The sequence below is a fragment of the Trachurus japonicus genome, chromosome 15, assembly GCF_045865225.1.
Source record: "Trachurus japonicus isolate A0001 chromosome 15, Traja_1.0".
In the NCBI taxonomy this organism is placed as follows: Eukaryota; Metazoa; Chordata; class Actinopteri; order Carangiformes; family Carangidae; genus Trachurus; species Trachurus japonicus.
The window spans coordinates 16,665,725-16,682,841 of record NC_140921.1 but is presented as its reverse complement, the minus strand read 5'-3'; the positions used below and the strand labels follow the sequence as shown (position 1 = coordinate 16,682,841).

Below are 17,117 nucleotides of genomic sequence, written 5' to 3'. Positions count from 1 at the left end.
TGGACTCGGTCATGGACACAGTCAATTTGGTTTGGCAGACCTGACTGTTGATGCCACCTGGACATTGGCTTTGTTTAGTTTACCGCTGCTTCTTAGATCAAATCTTTAATAACACTAAACTTTGACATTGAATGCATCTTAAAAAATGAAGCACCACAGTCGGTAACAATGATGATGTATTTAGATGCTTACTAGGTTTTTCACATTGTCAAAAACAGCTTCCCCAGAAATAAGAGGCTGGGGAACAGTCCCATGTTTAATTTCCCCTATAAACAAGAAATGTTTCAAACATCAAACAGCTGGTCCAGTCTTGTCCCGTGTAGTGATGTAATTATTCTAAACAGGATGTAATTTAACACCAAGCCCTGTTACCCAGCGGCACAGGTCTTTTCATCGATGAACACTATTAATAAAACGCCAGAAAGCAACTGGTCTTCGCTCCATCTCTGTCAGGCAGCAACGCCACCACAACAAAATGGCATTTCAGTTCATAATTGCCTGACCCTGCGTTCTCCAGGTCAGCCGGAGAGCAGCAACAAACACAAATGTAACAAATGAAAACGGAAGAACTCTCAGCGTTAATGTGGCTCCTTGCAGAGCGGATGTATATCGTGGCTGCGGGTGAAAACACTTGGGTTATACTCAGCAACTGGGGAGATGAATGATAGAAGTAAACGAGGGTTACAGGTTGAGAGAAGAGACTGGTTACCAGTTTCAATACCACAAAATGACCCTGCGATTATCACGTTCTGATATTTAGACCAACACTGTTCTGTCTGGTAGATCCTTTAACAACTGCTGCTGCTCCATTATCCCCCCACTTTTTCTTTCCAGTGGAGTGTTTGTCATGATGGATAATACTGTTCCTTCTTGTGCCAGCAAGTATGAATGATGAAAATCTAGATGAGGAGGAGAGCAGGGCTGGAGAGGGAGGGTAGGAGGGAGGCAGCGGGGGGAGGAAAGAGATTGGAGGTGGAGGTGGTGGTGGTGGTGAGGGAGGGCCAATTATCTTATTGTTTAACCCACTCAAGGTGGAAGCCCATCAATCTGAAACCACTTGCTCAAATGACTCATGTTCAGCCTTTATAAAAGTTTAATTGGCTTATATAATTAACACTGAGGGGAAAGACATATGTGTGATAACCTAGAGGAGAAGTGGGGGAAAAATAAATGAGTGTGTGCCAGGGCTCATAGATTTGAAGTGACAGGATTAAAGTAAGTAAAACAAAACACCACAACCCTGCAGGATAATTAACTGATTCCTAATTAATAATTAACTGATGGTTTTTGTTTGTGTAAAGTAAAAAAAAGAAAAGAAAAGAGTCTTATCCGGAAACAATGAATTTTGTTGGTTGTTTTCCTGTCTGGAGGTCCCTTGTGTTTGACTGTTACCAGTGGCACCTTTGGGTGCAGCACCACCTGACACACTGAAGAGGAGGAGGAGGAGGGGGGAGGGGGGCGTGTCAAACGTAGCTGCCGCTGCTCTGGGATCTGTGTCACCTTAACTGATACCTGCCCTACTTCACCTGCACCCCCCTCAGCGATGATAGCAGAGCCAGTCTAAGGTAAATGTGCAATTTGTGCAAATAAAACAAAGATGACAGGGTTTTTTTTTTGGTTCCTTAAGCCACCGTCCCTTTTTATTTTTTATTTCCCGTGATGCCGCAATGTCAGAGACGAGGGGGAGATTATGAGGATTTGTGTTGACGTTGAGGGATTAGCGGTCCAGAGAAACCGTGGCAGACCTAGAGTGAACTGTAGGCAACGTTTTGGCATTGATGTCGGCGTTAGTGTCCCGAAGAAAGCAGTGAAGCAGCCGACCGTCCTACAGGAGAAGGTGAGACAGCGGGTTGTAGCTCCTCGTGCTGCAGTCCCACACCAGCACGGTCATATAGTAGCCTACTGGGTTGGACTGATCGCCCGTTACGCGCTTTGTTTTTGCAGCTGGAGCGACTTTGTGCTCCAACCGACGCACAGGCCGTTACATAGCTGTCATTATCAGTCATGTAATGTTTTTTTTTTTTTTTTTTTAAACCTCGGATATTACGCAGCTTCGGTGCTTCTTTAAGGCCATTTCATACATACTGTATGCGCAATTATAATCTGTGCGTAACCTACAATCAGTTTGTGCAGCAGAGATGTGACATTCAGAAACTTCCCATTCAGATGATGATGCTTTGTGATAAAACTGACGTCAAACCATTAGTGCGCGCTCTTTTTCTTGAATAAAAAAAATGTTTGTTGATTTCTGTGTTTCTGCAGCCATGAGTCAGTTCCGGGCGTTAGCGGGTGTGCTGAGGGGTGGGCGTACCGGGGGGAGCCAGTGGCTGCGAGGGTCTGTAGGAGGAGGAGGAGGAGGAGGAGGCCCGGCCAGGCGCTGGGTTGATCCCAGGAGAGGCTGCTCCTCCGGGGCTGCACCGGTGCCCTCAGCAATGACCAGCAGCTCCAGCTACATGGAGGAGATGTACTTTGCCTGGCTGGAGGATCATAAAAACGTCCACGAGGTATCTGTGTGCAACATGTGCCTTTCATCTCAATACCAGTCACTGACAGCTGAGAGTTATATTATTAGATATTTCATATTTATTTGCCCATGAATGGAGAATTGCAGCAGGAACAAAGTGCAGCGACTCAGGGACCAGCTGCATTACAGTTTGTTGGTCTTATAACACAGTTCAGCATAACTCTGTGCCCTGAGGACACAGTGTATTCACACTAGAGTGTGCTGGTAGTTCACTTGCCTGAGTCATGTAAATGTACTGTAGTTGCAAATATCCCAGACTCCATCGCAGCCTTTCACAGACATGTCATACCCCCACCAACCCCCCCACCCCACGGCCTTTCTTCCTTCCTGTCTACATTGTGAGGGTAAGACAGGAAAACATTAAAACACAGTTTACACGCTGATGTACTTCTTTATTAGTCACAAAGCAGTTGCTCCATGTTCCTGTTTCCCCTATGCTGGATCCGTCTTTCTGTGTCTTCTAGTCCTGGGATGCGTTCTTCCGTAACATGCAGGCGTCCAGTCCGTCTGGCGAGGCGGGCGAGAGACGCCCCTCCGCTCTGCTCCAGGGCCGAGTGCTGTCCCACTCACCAGACATGACAGAGAAAGTGGTGGAGGACCACCTGGCTGTACACACTCTCATTAGAGCCTACCAGGTACTCCACACCCAGCTGTGAGGGGCACACACACACATACACACTGATACACACACTGTACACGCATCAGCTTTTGGCCTAATGTGGATTAATGTTATTTACAAATGAAGAGACAGATCATATGTCTCATAGGCATTAAGAATAAGAATTAAGATGTCATCTGCCTTGAGCCACAACTGGCTGACTATTAGTATCTCCAACGTGTGTTTGCTTGTGTCAGTGAAAAATGCATCAAATGAAGTCGGCTCGACTCGCCAAAACAGATGCAACTGGCAATGGGAAGCTGTTTATACTGTGTGTGTCCTTGTATTAAAAGGAATGCACGATTTGTTTGTCACTGCATGAGGTTATGCAAATTGGTAGATTAAGTCTAACCTACTTACCCTGGCTGCTTTTTGAAAATGGAAATATCAAAGAGACTACTTAAACAAAACAGGTGGTAACATTCCCCTCGCCCTCAAATTAATTCGAGGAACTATCCGAGGGATTTATTAAATTCTGTCTTTTGGCAAAAGCGTCACTTTTATTCCCAGCTTGCTGAGATCCTGGTGGGAACGTGTGTGTGTGTGTGTGTGTGTATGTGTATGTGTATATGTGTGTGCGTACACATACACATAAAAGCACTCCCATGGGGCTCTTTCCTCAGAGAGGTTGACCTATAACTGAGTATTAGCTTATTCTCCGGCTGTTCATACTCAGCATCATGCTGGCAGCAGGACCCTTTGCCAAACTGCCTCTTGTTCTCTCCTGCTAGTCACTCTCTTATTTTTTACCTGACCAAGATCTCTAAGTTTTCCCATCCTTCCTGTAGATTCGCGGTCACCACGTTGCCCAGTTAGACCCGCTGGGAATCCTGGAGGCTGACCTGGACTCCTTCGTTCCCTCTGACCTGATCACAACCATTGATAAATTAGGTGAGGCTCACAACCACGGCATCCATCCATCCATCCATCCATTGGCTTTAGCCGATTCCAGCTGACATAGGGTGAGGGTGGTGTAAACCCTGGACAGATTGCCGGTCTATTACAGGGCCGACCTATAGAGAAGAGCAACACAGTCATTTACATTCACACCTATGGGCAATTCAGAGTGTCCAGTCCGCCTACTGTGCATGTCTGTGGACTGTGGGAGAAAGGTGGAGAGACCCCACACAGTACAGTACAGGGACACTCCACCCAGAACTGGGAATCAAACCCTAAACCTTCTTGTTTAGAGGCAATAGTGCCGATCACGTTAACATAGTTTTTAATTTACTTATGTCGTTTCATAAACTTCAGCTACATGAAACACATTTAAAAGGAATTCAAATCAAAGTAGAACTTTTTTTTAAATTATTGACCAGAGATTGAAGGTTGCATCTAACTGCAGATCTAATAATATATATTATATATATATGTAGACTTTGAAATAAGATGTGTATGGTTGCTTCTTATATTCCCCTCTCCTAACTTAAGTAATTTTCGTAATCGGTATGCTTTATATGCAGATGATAAGGCATTTCTTCTAATTTATTCAAATCTAAGATTTAAATCTAAAGCATATTCTTTTATATGAACTATGATTATCCAATGTGTATTTTTCTTAGGCATTTCTACATGTACAGTATCATACACACATCTCCGATCCAGGGTTGTGTAACTGAGCAGACCCAAGTGTTTAAGTGGTTTTTCAGTATAAAAGGTCCGCTAACGTTCCCCACCAAGTCTGTGTAGGGGTTGGTTGTCCTAATGCTGTCATTAATCTCAGGCCTAGCTCTTGTCATTCTCCATTTCATTAAGCGGAGTGAGGGTCGAAAGAAGGGGAATGGCCGAAGAAAGCGATCGAAGTCTACGGTAATGGCCAGTAAGGAGGAGAGAGAGAGTTATAGAGAGAGACATCAGTTTCTGCCGTTATCAGTGATCAGTGTCTGTCAGGACATAGCGTTGCATCATGTATTGTTACCAGGACTATATTTCCTTAATGAAGGCTAATGACGGCCTCCTTGGCCCCTTATTTGGTCAGCTGATAGTGCACGAGTCTATTCCTGGCCCCCTTTGTCTTTGCTGTGTCCCTAATATGATTTGCACCTGTCTCCTCTTATGTAGCCTGCCATCTTGAGCTTGAGCAGCTCTCTCAGGTGGGCTCTGTCAGAACAGAGGCCTATGTGTGGGGCTACAGACACCGAAGCTGGATCTCCACTGGTCCTGCTGCCTCACTGGTTGCCTCAAACTCATACTGGTTTTTATTGTTTTGATTTTCACCTTCACAATTTTTGCCATCGAATCAGTCATCTGTGATTGAGATTGAAAATGTATTCAGACACTTCCCTGCAGGCCCGTGATCTGAGAGTGGAGGGAGCACTGCAGTCTCATTTAGAATGGCAGCTAATGATTGTTTTCATTATCAATTAATCTTTTTGTTATTATATATTGATGGCTCAGTCGTTGTTTACTCCCAGAGTTACTCTCAAAGTCCAAGACGATGGCAGTAACTCAGTAACCTTCAGCTCAGTGGAACCAACAGTGTACGATATTTATGTTTGATAGATGATTTAAATAATGAATCCATTATCAAATTAGTAACTCAATTAACCAATCAGGCTATTGACAAATATTGAAATATTTGTGACCAAACAGTTACGACACACATTACAATACATTTTACTGTGACTTTCTGTGCTCACATGATATGAGAAGGTGTTCTTTGGTTTGGATCTTTGCTTTTTCTTACGCACAAGTAAGTGAGTCACATTATAATGATTCTCCATGGAAACTAATGGCTTTCTTCTTATACAGCGAGTTTTCACACAAAAAATGGATTGTAATTATTGTAATCCACAGGAATGGTGACTTAAACATGGAAGATGTTGTATATAATGTGTGTATGAATGAGTGTGAGATCTATCTGATGGAAATGTACATGGTGTTACTGTAGATTTCTACGGTCTTGATGAGTCTGACCTGGACAGGAGCTTCCAGCTGCCCCCGACCACTTTCATTGGAGGAGGAAACACCACCCTTCCTCTGAGAGAAATCATCCGCAGACTAGAGGTATTTGATCTGCCCAGACATTTCTATCATGACGAGGAAAGGCCGTAACTTATTTTCAATCTCTTCTTGTTTAGACATCCTACTGCGGTCACATCGGAGTCGAGTTCATGTTCATCAACAACGTGGACCAGTGTCAGTGGATCCGTCAGAAATTTGAGACTCCGGGGATCTTGCAGTTCACTAATGCCGAGAAGAGAACTTTGCTCGCCCGCCTGATCAGATCCACACGGTCAGCAGTCAATAAACATTTTCTTGTTTACACTTTGGCGACAGCGCGATACTTCACTTTTACTTATAGCTCACATAACATAAACAAAACTCCTGTTTGCCCGGTATATTTGGAAAGAAGAACACCCCTATTCTTCATTTTCATCTTTGATAAATGATCGTAGGAGTTGGTGGCAGTTCCTGAAAGTAATCTGGCTCCATATTTCCTCTCCTGTGACTTATTTATTTCTTTGTGATAATGTAGGAGTAGAGTAAATCAGTATTTGCTAAGTTCCTATTCATGCCGAAGAGTATAGATTTATGCAAATAGTTGTACGCAAGAGTGTCTAAATCTTCCTAATGCTCTAAAATTATTTTAATATCATAAAGTACTGTTGGTTATTTCTTATCATTTTTTTTATTTGTAGATTTGAAGACTTCTTGGCCAGGAAGTGGTCATCAGAGAAACGTTTTGGTCTGGAGGGCTGTGAAGTGCTCATCCCAGCTCTGAAAACCATCATTGACAAATCGAGTGCTGCAGGCATCGACAGTGTGATCATGGGGATGCCTCATCGGTAGCGTCCTGTCATCTCTCAGTTCGGTCTATACATGCAGTCAATTATCCTCCTATTTCTGATGCTGATGTTTTATTCCCAGGGGTCGACTGAATGTCCTCGCTAATGTGATCCGTAAGGACCTGGATCAGATCTTCTGCCAGTTCGACCCCAAGTTAGAGGCGGCCGATGAGGTGAGGAAGTGGTAAATATGTGACAATATAGAAAACTGCGTTTCGGACACAACTGATGCTTTATATAACCCCCTTTGGTTTACGTATAGGGTTCAGGTGATGTCAAATACCATCTTGGGATGTACCATGAGAGGATTAACCGGGAGACGGACAAGGACATCACGCTGTCACTCATGGCAAACCCCTCCCACCTGGAAGCGGTGGACCCAGTGGTTCAGGGCAAGGCCAAAGCTGAGCAGTTCTACAGAGGAGACACCCAAGGAAAGAAGGTGACAGCTTTTATCCCAGGTCCATGGTGGAGACATTTTGATATTTTGGAGACTTAATTTCAATACGCTACATTGTGATTACTTTATGATGTGATTTTTCTAGGTCATGTCCATCTTGATGCACGGCGATGCAGCATTTGCCGGGCAAGGGGTTGTGTATGAGACCTTCCACTTAAGTGAGCTCCCCTCCTACACGACACATGGTACGATCCATGTGGTGGTCAATAACCAGGTAATGGAAAGATCGGTGTTTTCTATAACAGACTAGACTTCATATCTTTTATTGGCTCACATGAAACAGCTAATACAGATAAAGTTACTGGTATAACTGTTATTACTGCTACACTAGCTTTACATAAAGCTGTTTAAATAACAATTACAAACAAATTGTGCTTCAGAACAACAAAAAGTGTTAAAACCTTTTTTTTTTCCGTGGACATTTTGTCTTATTCATTTTGATTTTACATGCATTGTAGGCTGTAAATATAAAGTTCAACATGCTATTATTGCCTCCTAGATTGGTTTCACCACAGACCCTCGAGTTGCCCGCTCCTCTCCCTACCCCACTGATGTGGCTCGCGTTGTCAACGCACCCATCTTCCACGTGAACGCCGATGACCCCGAGGCTGTCATGTATGTGTGTCGGGTGGCTGCAGAGTGGAAGACCACGTTCAACAAAGATGTGGTCATTGACCTGGTCAGTCAGAGTTACGTCTTAATGGATTAATAAATAACAAAGTTGCATTCTAAGATGTGCCATCTTTTATTTTAAGGCGTGTGTGTTTTTTTTGATAGGTTTGCTACAGACGGTTTGGCCACAATGAGATGGACGAGCCCATGTTCACCCAGCCGCTGATGTACAAACAGATCCGTCGGCAGGAGCATGTGCTGAAAAAGTACTCTGACAAGCTCATTGCTGAGGGAGTGGTGACACTGCAGGAATTTGAGGTCTGTGATCTAACACTGTTTGCTCTTGTTAAATATACTGTATATTGGTGGCTGCTACTGTATGCTGTTTTATTTGACATCACCATCCGCCGTAGTATGTGCATTAAATCAAACTTAGCTATTACCCTAGCCTTTGGGTAAATGTGTTGTGCCAGCACCGCTGTATTTGGCTTTCAATTTACTGACTCAGTTCAATCGCCTGGCCTCACAATCCCTCAAACAGAGAATATATTGCTCAATGAAGTTGAAGTATACCTCCGATTCTGGCAACATTCAATGAAATTGCTCAGTTTCTTCATCCAAAAAAGAAACTTTGATCGCAACATCCATTCTTAGCTTTATTTCTTTTAGACCGCATGTCAGAGAAATACTGCAGCGCCTCTGTGGTGTGTTAGTTCCTGGCTTTTTGATGGACATTGTTTTCTGTTGTGTGGCCTGTCTTGCAAAAGCCCCATTTGTAATATGGCAAGGCAGAACCATTACTGCTGGTAGAGGCTTTCCTCTTCCTCTAATAGCTCTCTCACTCCCCTCTCTCTTCTTCTCAGTCTCTTTCTCTCTGTCAGCTACACACAGTTTTGGTTATTCAGCTGCAGCCCTTTATTTAAAATAAACAAATGGTGCATCAGTTAAAATGGCGCTTTTTTCAATGTTGTTGCAGGAAGAAGTTGCCAAATATGACAAGATATGTGAGGAGGCATACACCAGCTCCAAGGATGAAAAGATATTACACATTCGAAACTGGCTCGACTCCCCCTGGCCAGGTGTGAATTCTCCCTTCACCTTTTGTCTGCTGAGTACTTCCTGTTCCTGCTAAAATGAAGCTGTGTCTTCTCGTAGATTTCTTCACAGCCGAGGGAGAGCCCAAGAGCATGAGCTGTGTCCCCACAGGACTGGAGGAGGAGGTTCTGCAGCACATCGGCCAGACAGCCAGCTCGGTGCCTCTGGAAGATTTTAAGATCCACGCAGGTGAGTCTGGTTGCTTTATGCAAAAAACAAACAATAAAAAACAGAGCTCTGAGACAGACCGGCAGTCATGGTAATGGTTTTGTTTTTGTTCCCCTGTGTGTGTATGTCTCTCTCTCCCTCTCTCCCTGTGTGTGTGTGTATTCCAGGTGTGTCTCGTATCCTGCGTGGTCGAGCCGACCTGGTGAAGAACCGGCAGATGGACTGGGCTCTCGGAGAGTACATGGCCTTTGGTTCCCTCCTCAAAGATGGTATCCATGTGCGACTCAGTGGGCAGGATGTGGAGCGGGGCACCTTTAGGTGAGTCCATGTCCGCACAACTGAAAACTCAATGTTGCTTCTACTGGGATTTATATGAATCTTTTTTGAGCCTCTGTGAGCCCTGTTTAGTGTTTGTATTAATGTCCTGGTCTGCAGTGATGGGAGCTCCTACCGCCACCACAGCCTACCTCCATTGTAGTTATTAGTAAACAGTGTTTTAAATATATTTATTTTCCCCTCGTCATTCGAGTGTCAGTGTTTTTGTGTCACTGACCCGAATCAATGCTATTGTCCACATTAATGATGAACTCTAGTTAGAAATTAATATTATTTACACACATTGAGACTTTTTTCACCAACATTGAAGAACAATTGGAGGATCTTTTTTCTTAAATATGATTTTACATGTATTTAATTTAAATGCAAAATACAGTCTCTGGGCACATTATTAGGTACACCTGATGGATTTCAATGGTAACAAATCCAACAGATCTGCCACAAGGGGGGGGGGGGGGTTGTTTAGTAGAGCCGTGGAGTAAGGGACAAAGGAAAACTTATATTTGTTTTTCCTGCAGCGTGGAAACCTAAAGCGTCTCCCAGAGGGCAGGAGCTGGTACTCCTCATGTAACACATGTGAAGGGTCCAGTGTGATTTTCCTGGCCAGCCTGCTGTACTGTAATTGAGGACATAGTCAGTGGTGGTGTTGCACTGAACCTAAACTACAACCTCAGTCATGCATAGTTATAATCAATACCTTTCTGACAGTATCAATCAAAACTGAACATTATCTTTGTGAGATTAGAGCAGTTTACAGGTGCCTAATAAAGTGGTTTCTGTGTAAACGTCAATTGTCAATATACTGTATTAGAGTGACTCTGACATTGAGATCACATCAAATCTATTATTTTGAAAACAAACTGGTACATTTGCTGGTTATGTCATGGTCAGCAAAAAAATAAAATAAAAAAAATGGTGAATTTAGTAATTGGGGTTGGGTGGGGTGGGTGGCACAGGGAGTCTGTCAGACAGAGGACGTCAGTGCAGTCTCCTGGGACCTGTGAAGCCCACATGGTGTTGTCATGGTATGGAGGGAACGAGTGACACATGAACAAAAACCAGCTCCCCCTTTTCACTGCGCCTGTCTCATCTGTCCCCTATCATTTCTCCACCAGCCCATCTCTAGTGACACTGCCCCCCTCCCCAACCCGCCTCCAGCTCACAGCGACATACATCACACTAACTAACCAGAGGCTACGGGCTTTTTTCTTTTGCCTCGCATTTACCACTGACACGACTTCTCCTCTTCCTCTGTCCTGTTCAGTAGGGTAATTTCCCTGGCCTGAGAAAAAAATAAACGACAGCCGTCAAATACCACATATCACCTGGCATTTATACCACATTTTACTCTTTGAATCACCTTTCTTCCTATTTGTACTTCAGCAATACTTTATACCTCCCTTTACTGCTTTTTTCTCCCCTCCACCTACACTTTTTTCATCCCCCACTACTCTGTTTCCCATCTTAGGAGCTGAGCATATTGGCATGTTACAGTTGAGTGGGCCTGCTTGCGTTTCTATGATGTACGTAGCAGGGTGGACTAATGGATTCAGTTGTCGTGTTTGGGTGGGTTGCATGCACTGCTCCGTGCACCCCTTTCCCTGACTAATGGGGCCCCCAGGCAGAGGAAGTGTGTGTGTTTTTGTGTGTGTTTATATACGTGGAGAAAAAAAAAACACAAAGGAAGAAGAGAGAGGCCGGGGTGCAGTTTATGAGGCAATCCCAGGGAAAGATCTCATCCTCGTCAGGGTTTTTTTTTTGGGGTCCTCTTTGGATTGAGAGAGTGACCTCAATTGATGCTCGATGCTCTTGATTTTCTTCTTTCATCAAAGGATTCCTTGAAGAGAAAGTGTATATCCTGGAGATGTGAAGCAAGGATCAAACAAAACAATTAGGCAGCACATGACGTATCCTCATTAGTCCATAATTATGGATGATATTATTCCAAGGACTCAGATCATGATCATCTGGTCTTCTAGGGCGTAATACATCAAATTCAAGATAATAATCAATAGATTTTGGTTATTTCCTGCAATTCTTCCGTCTGACAATTACATAACCTCTAGCACTTTGTGTGTGTGTGTGTGTGTGTGTGTGTGTGTGTGTGTGTGTGTGTGTGTGTGTGTGCGTGTGTGCATGTAGACGTCATTAGAGTGATGTTAAAGGGGTTTAAGTGATTGTCTGATCGTGCTGGATCTGAAGCCTGATTCCTGCACTGGGAGCGAGCCGACTGGCAGAGCTTGTTAACGCTTGGCTCTTTGCTCCCATCAACTCTTGTTGGGCCTCATGCTGGCTGAAGATCAGGAGAGAGGAGGGTGCTTTTCACCGAGTGCCTTCATGGGCTGAAACACGGGCTGTAGTGTGTGTCTGTCTGTGTGTGTGTGTGACTGATATTACCATGCATCTTGTGGGTTAAAAATCCTTAAAATATCTATTTGCATCAATAAAAGCTCTTGTTTCATCACTATTATTGACAACACATGAAAGTCTGAGGCAGGATCACTGCTTTTTTGTCCAGCTAATATAATACTAGTGATTAAATGATTAGTTAAAATGGGTTAGGGATTTGCACACATCAGTCACAATATACACAAAACAATCACAACATCATGACCTAAACCAAGAGGCCGTGACAATATTAAAATGGTTTAATCAGTTAAGAAAGTTATCAATCAAAAACCATAAACCACTATTAAACTACTGACTAGTTCCAGTTTGTTGAATGTGGCATTTCTCTGTTTTCTATAATGAATTAAAATTTGATGGGTTTTTTTTGGCCTGGTGGTGGTTCTGAGTTCAATCCGAGGCCTCTAAAAGATGGATAGATGTAAACACACATAGATTTACTTACACAACAGTGTTTTGTTTTTGTTTTTTTTGTCTTTTTCACTTCTTTCTGTCTCTGCTCTTCTGGTGTTTTGCAGTCACCGCCATCATGTCCTGCACGACCAAGAGGTGGACAAGCGCATCTGTGTTCCCATGAACCACCTGTGGGCCAACCAGGCCCCTTACACTGTGTGCAACAGCTCCTTATCAGAGTACGGGGTGCTTGGTAAGACTGCAGCTCCCCTACCTACACTGTGAGTTCTTGAGATCTCCTTTTTCCCCTCAAAATCTGTTATAGGATGACTGTGATTTCAGGGTTTGAGCTTGGCTTTGCCATGGCCAGCCCCAATGCGCTGATCCTGTGGGAAGCCCAGTTCGGAGACTTTAACAACACGGCCCAGTGTATCATCGATCAGTTCATCAGCTCGGGCCAGACCAAGTGGTTCCGCAACAATGGTATTGTCCTCCTGCTGCCACATGGGATGGAGGGAATGGTGAGAAGTGACAGTGATCAACCAGGCTATAGTTCTTATGAAAAGGGTATTATTCTGCAGTATTGGATTTTACCTTGCAGTGAAATTCCTCTTCCTATTTGTGATTACATATCCTGCTTTGTCTTCTTCTTCTTCAGGGTCCAGAACATTCATCAGCTCGACCTGAACGCTTTCTGCAGATGAGCAACGACGATCCCGATCACTTTCCTGTGTGTTCACTTGTTCAAGTTACATTATGACTCTACAGTAATGGTTACCAATTTGAGAAATGTGATGACCTAATGACAAATATCATAGAAACTCTCCGCTATGTGCGGCACTTCAAATCCAGTAGCTTCCTGTTTTAATGGCTCTGCTTATGTCATGACCACTTAAGTGATGATGGCCAATTTCTTTAGAGCTGAAAAGTCTTTTCATTGTGGCCTCTAAAGAGTTGGTATTCAGCAGGAAGTCTGGTCCAGGGGTCGCCTCATATGCGGGAACCACAGCAGCTGTATCAGCAGAAGCTTGCCAGATTCATCTCCAAATGGGATATTGATCAAACTATTAGTGGGAGAGTACTGAGGGATTAACATCCTTAGTCCTGTGTGTTTGTGTGTGTGTGTGTGTGAGAGAGAGAGAGGTATTCCATTCAAGCGTTGCATCTCCTAGGCTATTCTTAGAAAAAAAACTTCCCCTCAACAAAGGCAAGGCACGGCTATTTTATTTGTATAGCCCATTTTTACAAACAGTTTGTCTCGAAGGGCTTTACATAGCATCATAACAACATCCTCTGCCCTTAGACCCTCACATCGACTGAGGAAAAACTCCCAGGAAAACCCTTTAAACAGGGAAAAATTTGGAGAAACAGAGAAGGGAACCCTCACCCAGGACGGGCAGACGTGCAATAGATGTTGTATACAGACAAGAAAACAGTTTATAACACAGAATATGCAAAAACACTGTGACTTTATAACTTGACGTATATTAAGTATTTCTTCTGTTTTCAGAGTCAGAGTTTTATAATCCTATTCTTTTGTTGTCTTGTTTTTTCTTTTTACAAAGGAGTTTAGTGGAGATTTTGAAGTCCAGCAGCTGCATGACTGCAACTGGATCGTAGTCAACTGCTCCACGCCTGCTAACTACTGTCATGTGCTCAGACGACAGATTCTGCTGCCATTCAGAAAACCGGTAAAGTGGAACATTGACTCTACTCTGTCTTATCTGTGTCTTGCTTAGCACCAGTTTGTCGTGTAATGATGAGATTTAGCACAGATTGAATCCAAATCACAAATGTAAGTCCCTAGTTCTTGAAAAATAAATAGTAGTTGTCAATTTGACACCATTATTAATGTAAACCTCAGCCTTAGTATTTATTCCTTGCTGTAGATACTGTACATACGGTATATCAATATCACTGTTATGATACAATACTGTATGGTTTTGTATGTTCTTATTCAGTACTTTGAATCACTAAAGTAGTGCTAGTTTAGGTATAAAGTTGTGGAATGTAAAGCATTTCTCTTTTTTTTAATGTGCACAGCTCTTTTTTCAGTCTCTCACAGTTTTCAGCCACAGTGAATGTCTTAACTGATCCCCTGTCGCACGTAAATGCAATGCTTTGCCAAGCATGAGAAAATTACTTCCTGAGCAAATTAGTGAGAGGGCCAACAGGGGATCATATTGTTTGTTTTTTATGAAAAAACTCTGAAATTCTGGACTTGGTCGACTGAGCACAAAGGGTTTTATTTATTTGATTGTTAAAGAAATGTTTTGTTTTCCCAATGCTGATGTTGCATGCTACATGGCGGCAATAAATTAGCGTGAAAAGAGATAAAAACTTTCATCTCTGGAGTTTTTTCCAAGGCGCACAATAGAGATACGGATGACAGAATCAATCTGGGTTTTTTATGTCTGTCACAGAAACTTTTTCCTTTTTTTCTTCCACAGTTGATTATTTTCACTCCCAAATCTCTACTGAGGCTCCCGGATGCAAGGTCCAGTTTTGATGACCTCGCCAAAGGTGAAGCTTACTCAATCTGACATAAAATGTGTCTCAAATGTTGGTGTACAGCTCTTGCAAATCTACCGTACCTGGTCTCTGCAGACACTAAATTCAAGAGGCTGATTCCTGATCAGAGTCCTGCAAGTCAAAGCCCAGGCCAAGTGAAGAGGGTGATCTTCTGCACCGGCAAAGTCTACTATGAACTGGCCAGAGAGAGGAAACAACTAAACCTGGAGAAAGATGTCGCCATCATCAGACTTGAACAGGTGTTTAAAACCCTCTCTTGACTGAGCATGTTGTTCCCTGTGGATTTTGAAATGCAGTTTTCTCACCTTTCCTTTCACTTATTCTTCACCTTCCCCCGCAGATCTCTCCGTTCCCGTTCGATCTAGTCAGAGCAGAGGCGGAGAAATATGCCAATGCTGAGCTGGTGTGGTGTCAGGAGGAGCACAAAAACATGGGTTACTATGATTACGTCCGTCCACGTTTCTCCACAGTGGTGGCCAACAAGAAACCTGTATGGTAAGGGGTCTTGCTTGATTTGCTCATGACAGAGGAAAATCGCTAAAAGAATCTGGTAAGGGATTTGAACCGTGTCCCTGGTGACAAACTATCAGTGTTTTATTTCTTCCAGGTACGTTGGACGGGACCCTGCAGCTGCACCTGCGACGGGGAACAAGTCCACTCATCTGAATGAGCTAAGGAGGTTCATGGACACTGCTTTCAACCTGAATGCCTTCAAGGGGAAGGACTTGTAATGAAGATGTTGAATAAGAGCCATGCTGGAGGTGCAGTTTCATCTCCGATCATTATGGTCTATTAAGTCTTCCTGTGGCACAATTTTACAACTCTTTTAGATTTGTGACAATCCTGAACATAGTCTGATCTTAATACGTGTCACTCTAACCTCTGATAACATTATGTGAAAGATAAGTCTGCAGTTTATGTCTGAACCAGACAACATAACATTTATGTCTGTAGAGATGGTCAACTTGTTTAGTCCCTACTAGTCGTACTGTAGCTTGTAGGCATTTCAATCACCTTTTCATTAACAGCTGTGATATCAGGGGTGTCATGGCGGACTCTGGAGGTGTATTGAACTGTGTTGGAGATACTACCACCACCACTACATACAAGTTCCTATGAGATTTCCTATATGCAGAATGAGTTGTCTTTCACTGCAATGCAATTCATGTAATGCATTGGACACATCAGCATCAGCAAACTAGTAGTCACTGCCATTCCCTGGCTATCCCATATCGAATCATGTCATTTTTATTTAAATGTCCCACGATAACCCAGACAACTTTGATCTTTACACCCTTAATTGGGTGAACAAAAGCCTCCACACGTAGCTTGATCCCTGCTTTCCTGCAACAATCTGCACTTTATTCAATCAACACTGTTCAGGGAAGGGCCTTTATGTTGGTTTTGTAGAGTACAATGTGTGTTTGTATGTGTATTATCTAAAGACAACTAGACACAACATTTTTAGCCTCTAAAGGGTGCTACACAGACAACACATGTATTTAAAAATAAAAGGTACCTGCAAAATTATGATAGAAACATGAAATATATTCACTCCATCACAGATTTCTCACTTGAGAACTAACGGTAGATGAGTGGTGAAGTAACAACAGTACCTCCAATAACATTCACACACCAAAATTTAGATTTGTGACAATCACTGTTTATGCAATAGTTTTATTACTGTAGATACCTCCATTGCTTATATTCAGAATAGCAGTGTATATTGTAGTAGGATTAGAGTTTATATTGATTTTTGTAGATGATGACCAGATGCACAGTGCAATGACCATTGTACTTTAACAATGAATGTCTATCACATATCACAGGTATGAAGACTGTTCTTAAATTAAACACAGCAGTAGGTTTACTGACTGTATTTACTTTGGCTTCCTTAGCTGTAAATGAAAGAGGCTGTATTTATTGTCACACCTCACTTCACCAGGAGACATGAGCCAGCTGGCACAGAGACTTGCAGCCATGTTTTCTACTTAGGACATAAGGCTCCGCTTCCTCTTTGGAGGCTGAGGGATGTGCACACACACACACACACACACACACATATAAACACAGCAAAGCCTTGGATGCTTTGAGAGCAATACTGACGCTTAGTTGTCATATTAAAATCCCGAGGAATTTAACAGA

At 43.0% G+C, this 17,117-nt stretch overlaps 1 protein-coding gene across 1 annotated transcript; it reads left to right on the top strand.

Annotated features, from left to right (window-relative positions):
* The first annotated feature begins 703 nt into the window (after positions 1 to 703).
* Positions 704 to 16,882, top strand: ogdhl (oxoglutarate dehydrogenase L). Its single transcript, XM_085799991.1, has 23 exons — positions 704 to 1,565; positions 2,263 to 2,504; positions 2,989 to 3,159; positions 3,971 to 4,073; positions 6,073 to 6,188; positions 6,263 to 6,417; positions 6,824 to 6,970; positions 7,053 to 7,143; positions 7,233 to 7,412; positions 7,516 to 7,644; positions 7,930 to 8,109; positions 8,208 to 8,360; positions 9,019 to 9,121; positions 9,198 to 9,326; positions 9,473 to 9,623; positions 12,566 to 12,693; positions 12,783 to 12,961; positions 13,099 to 13,170; positions 14,006 to 14,131; positions 14,891 to 14,963; positions 15,048 to 15,211; positions 15,313 to 15,467; positions 15,580 to 16,882. Exons 2-23 carry the CDS (start codon positions 2,265 to 2,267, stop codon positions 15,701 to 15,703), a joined length of 3,069 nt encoding a protein of 1,022 aa, XP_085656117.1. The 5' UTR covers positions 704 to 1,565; positions 2,263 to 2,264; the 3' UTR covers positions 15,704 to 16,882.
* Positions 16,883 to 17,117: the final 235 nt, after the last annotated feature.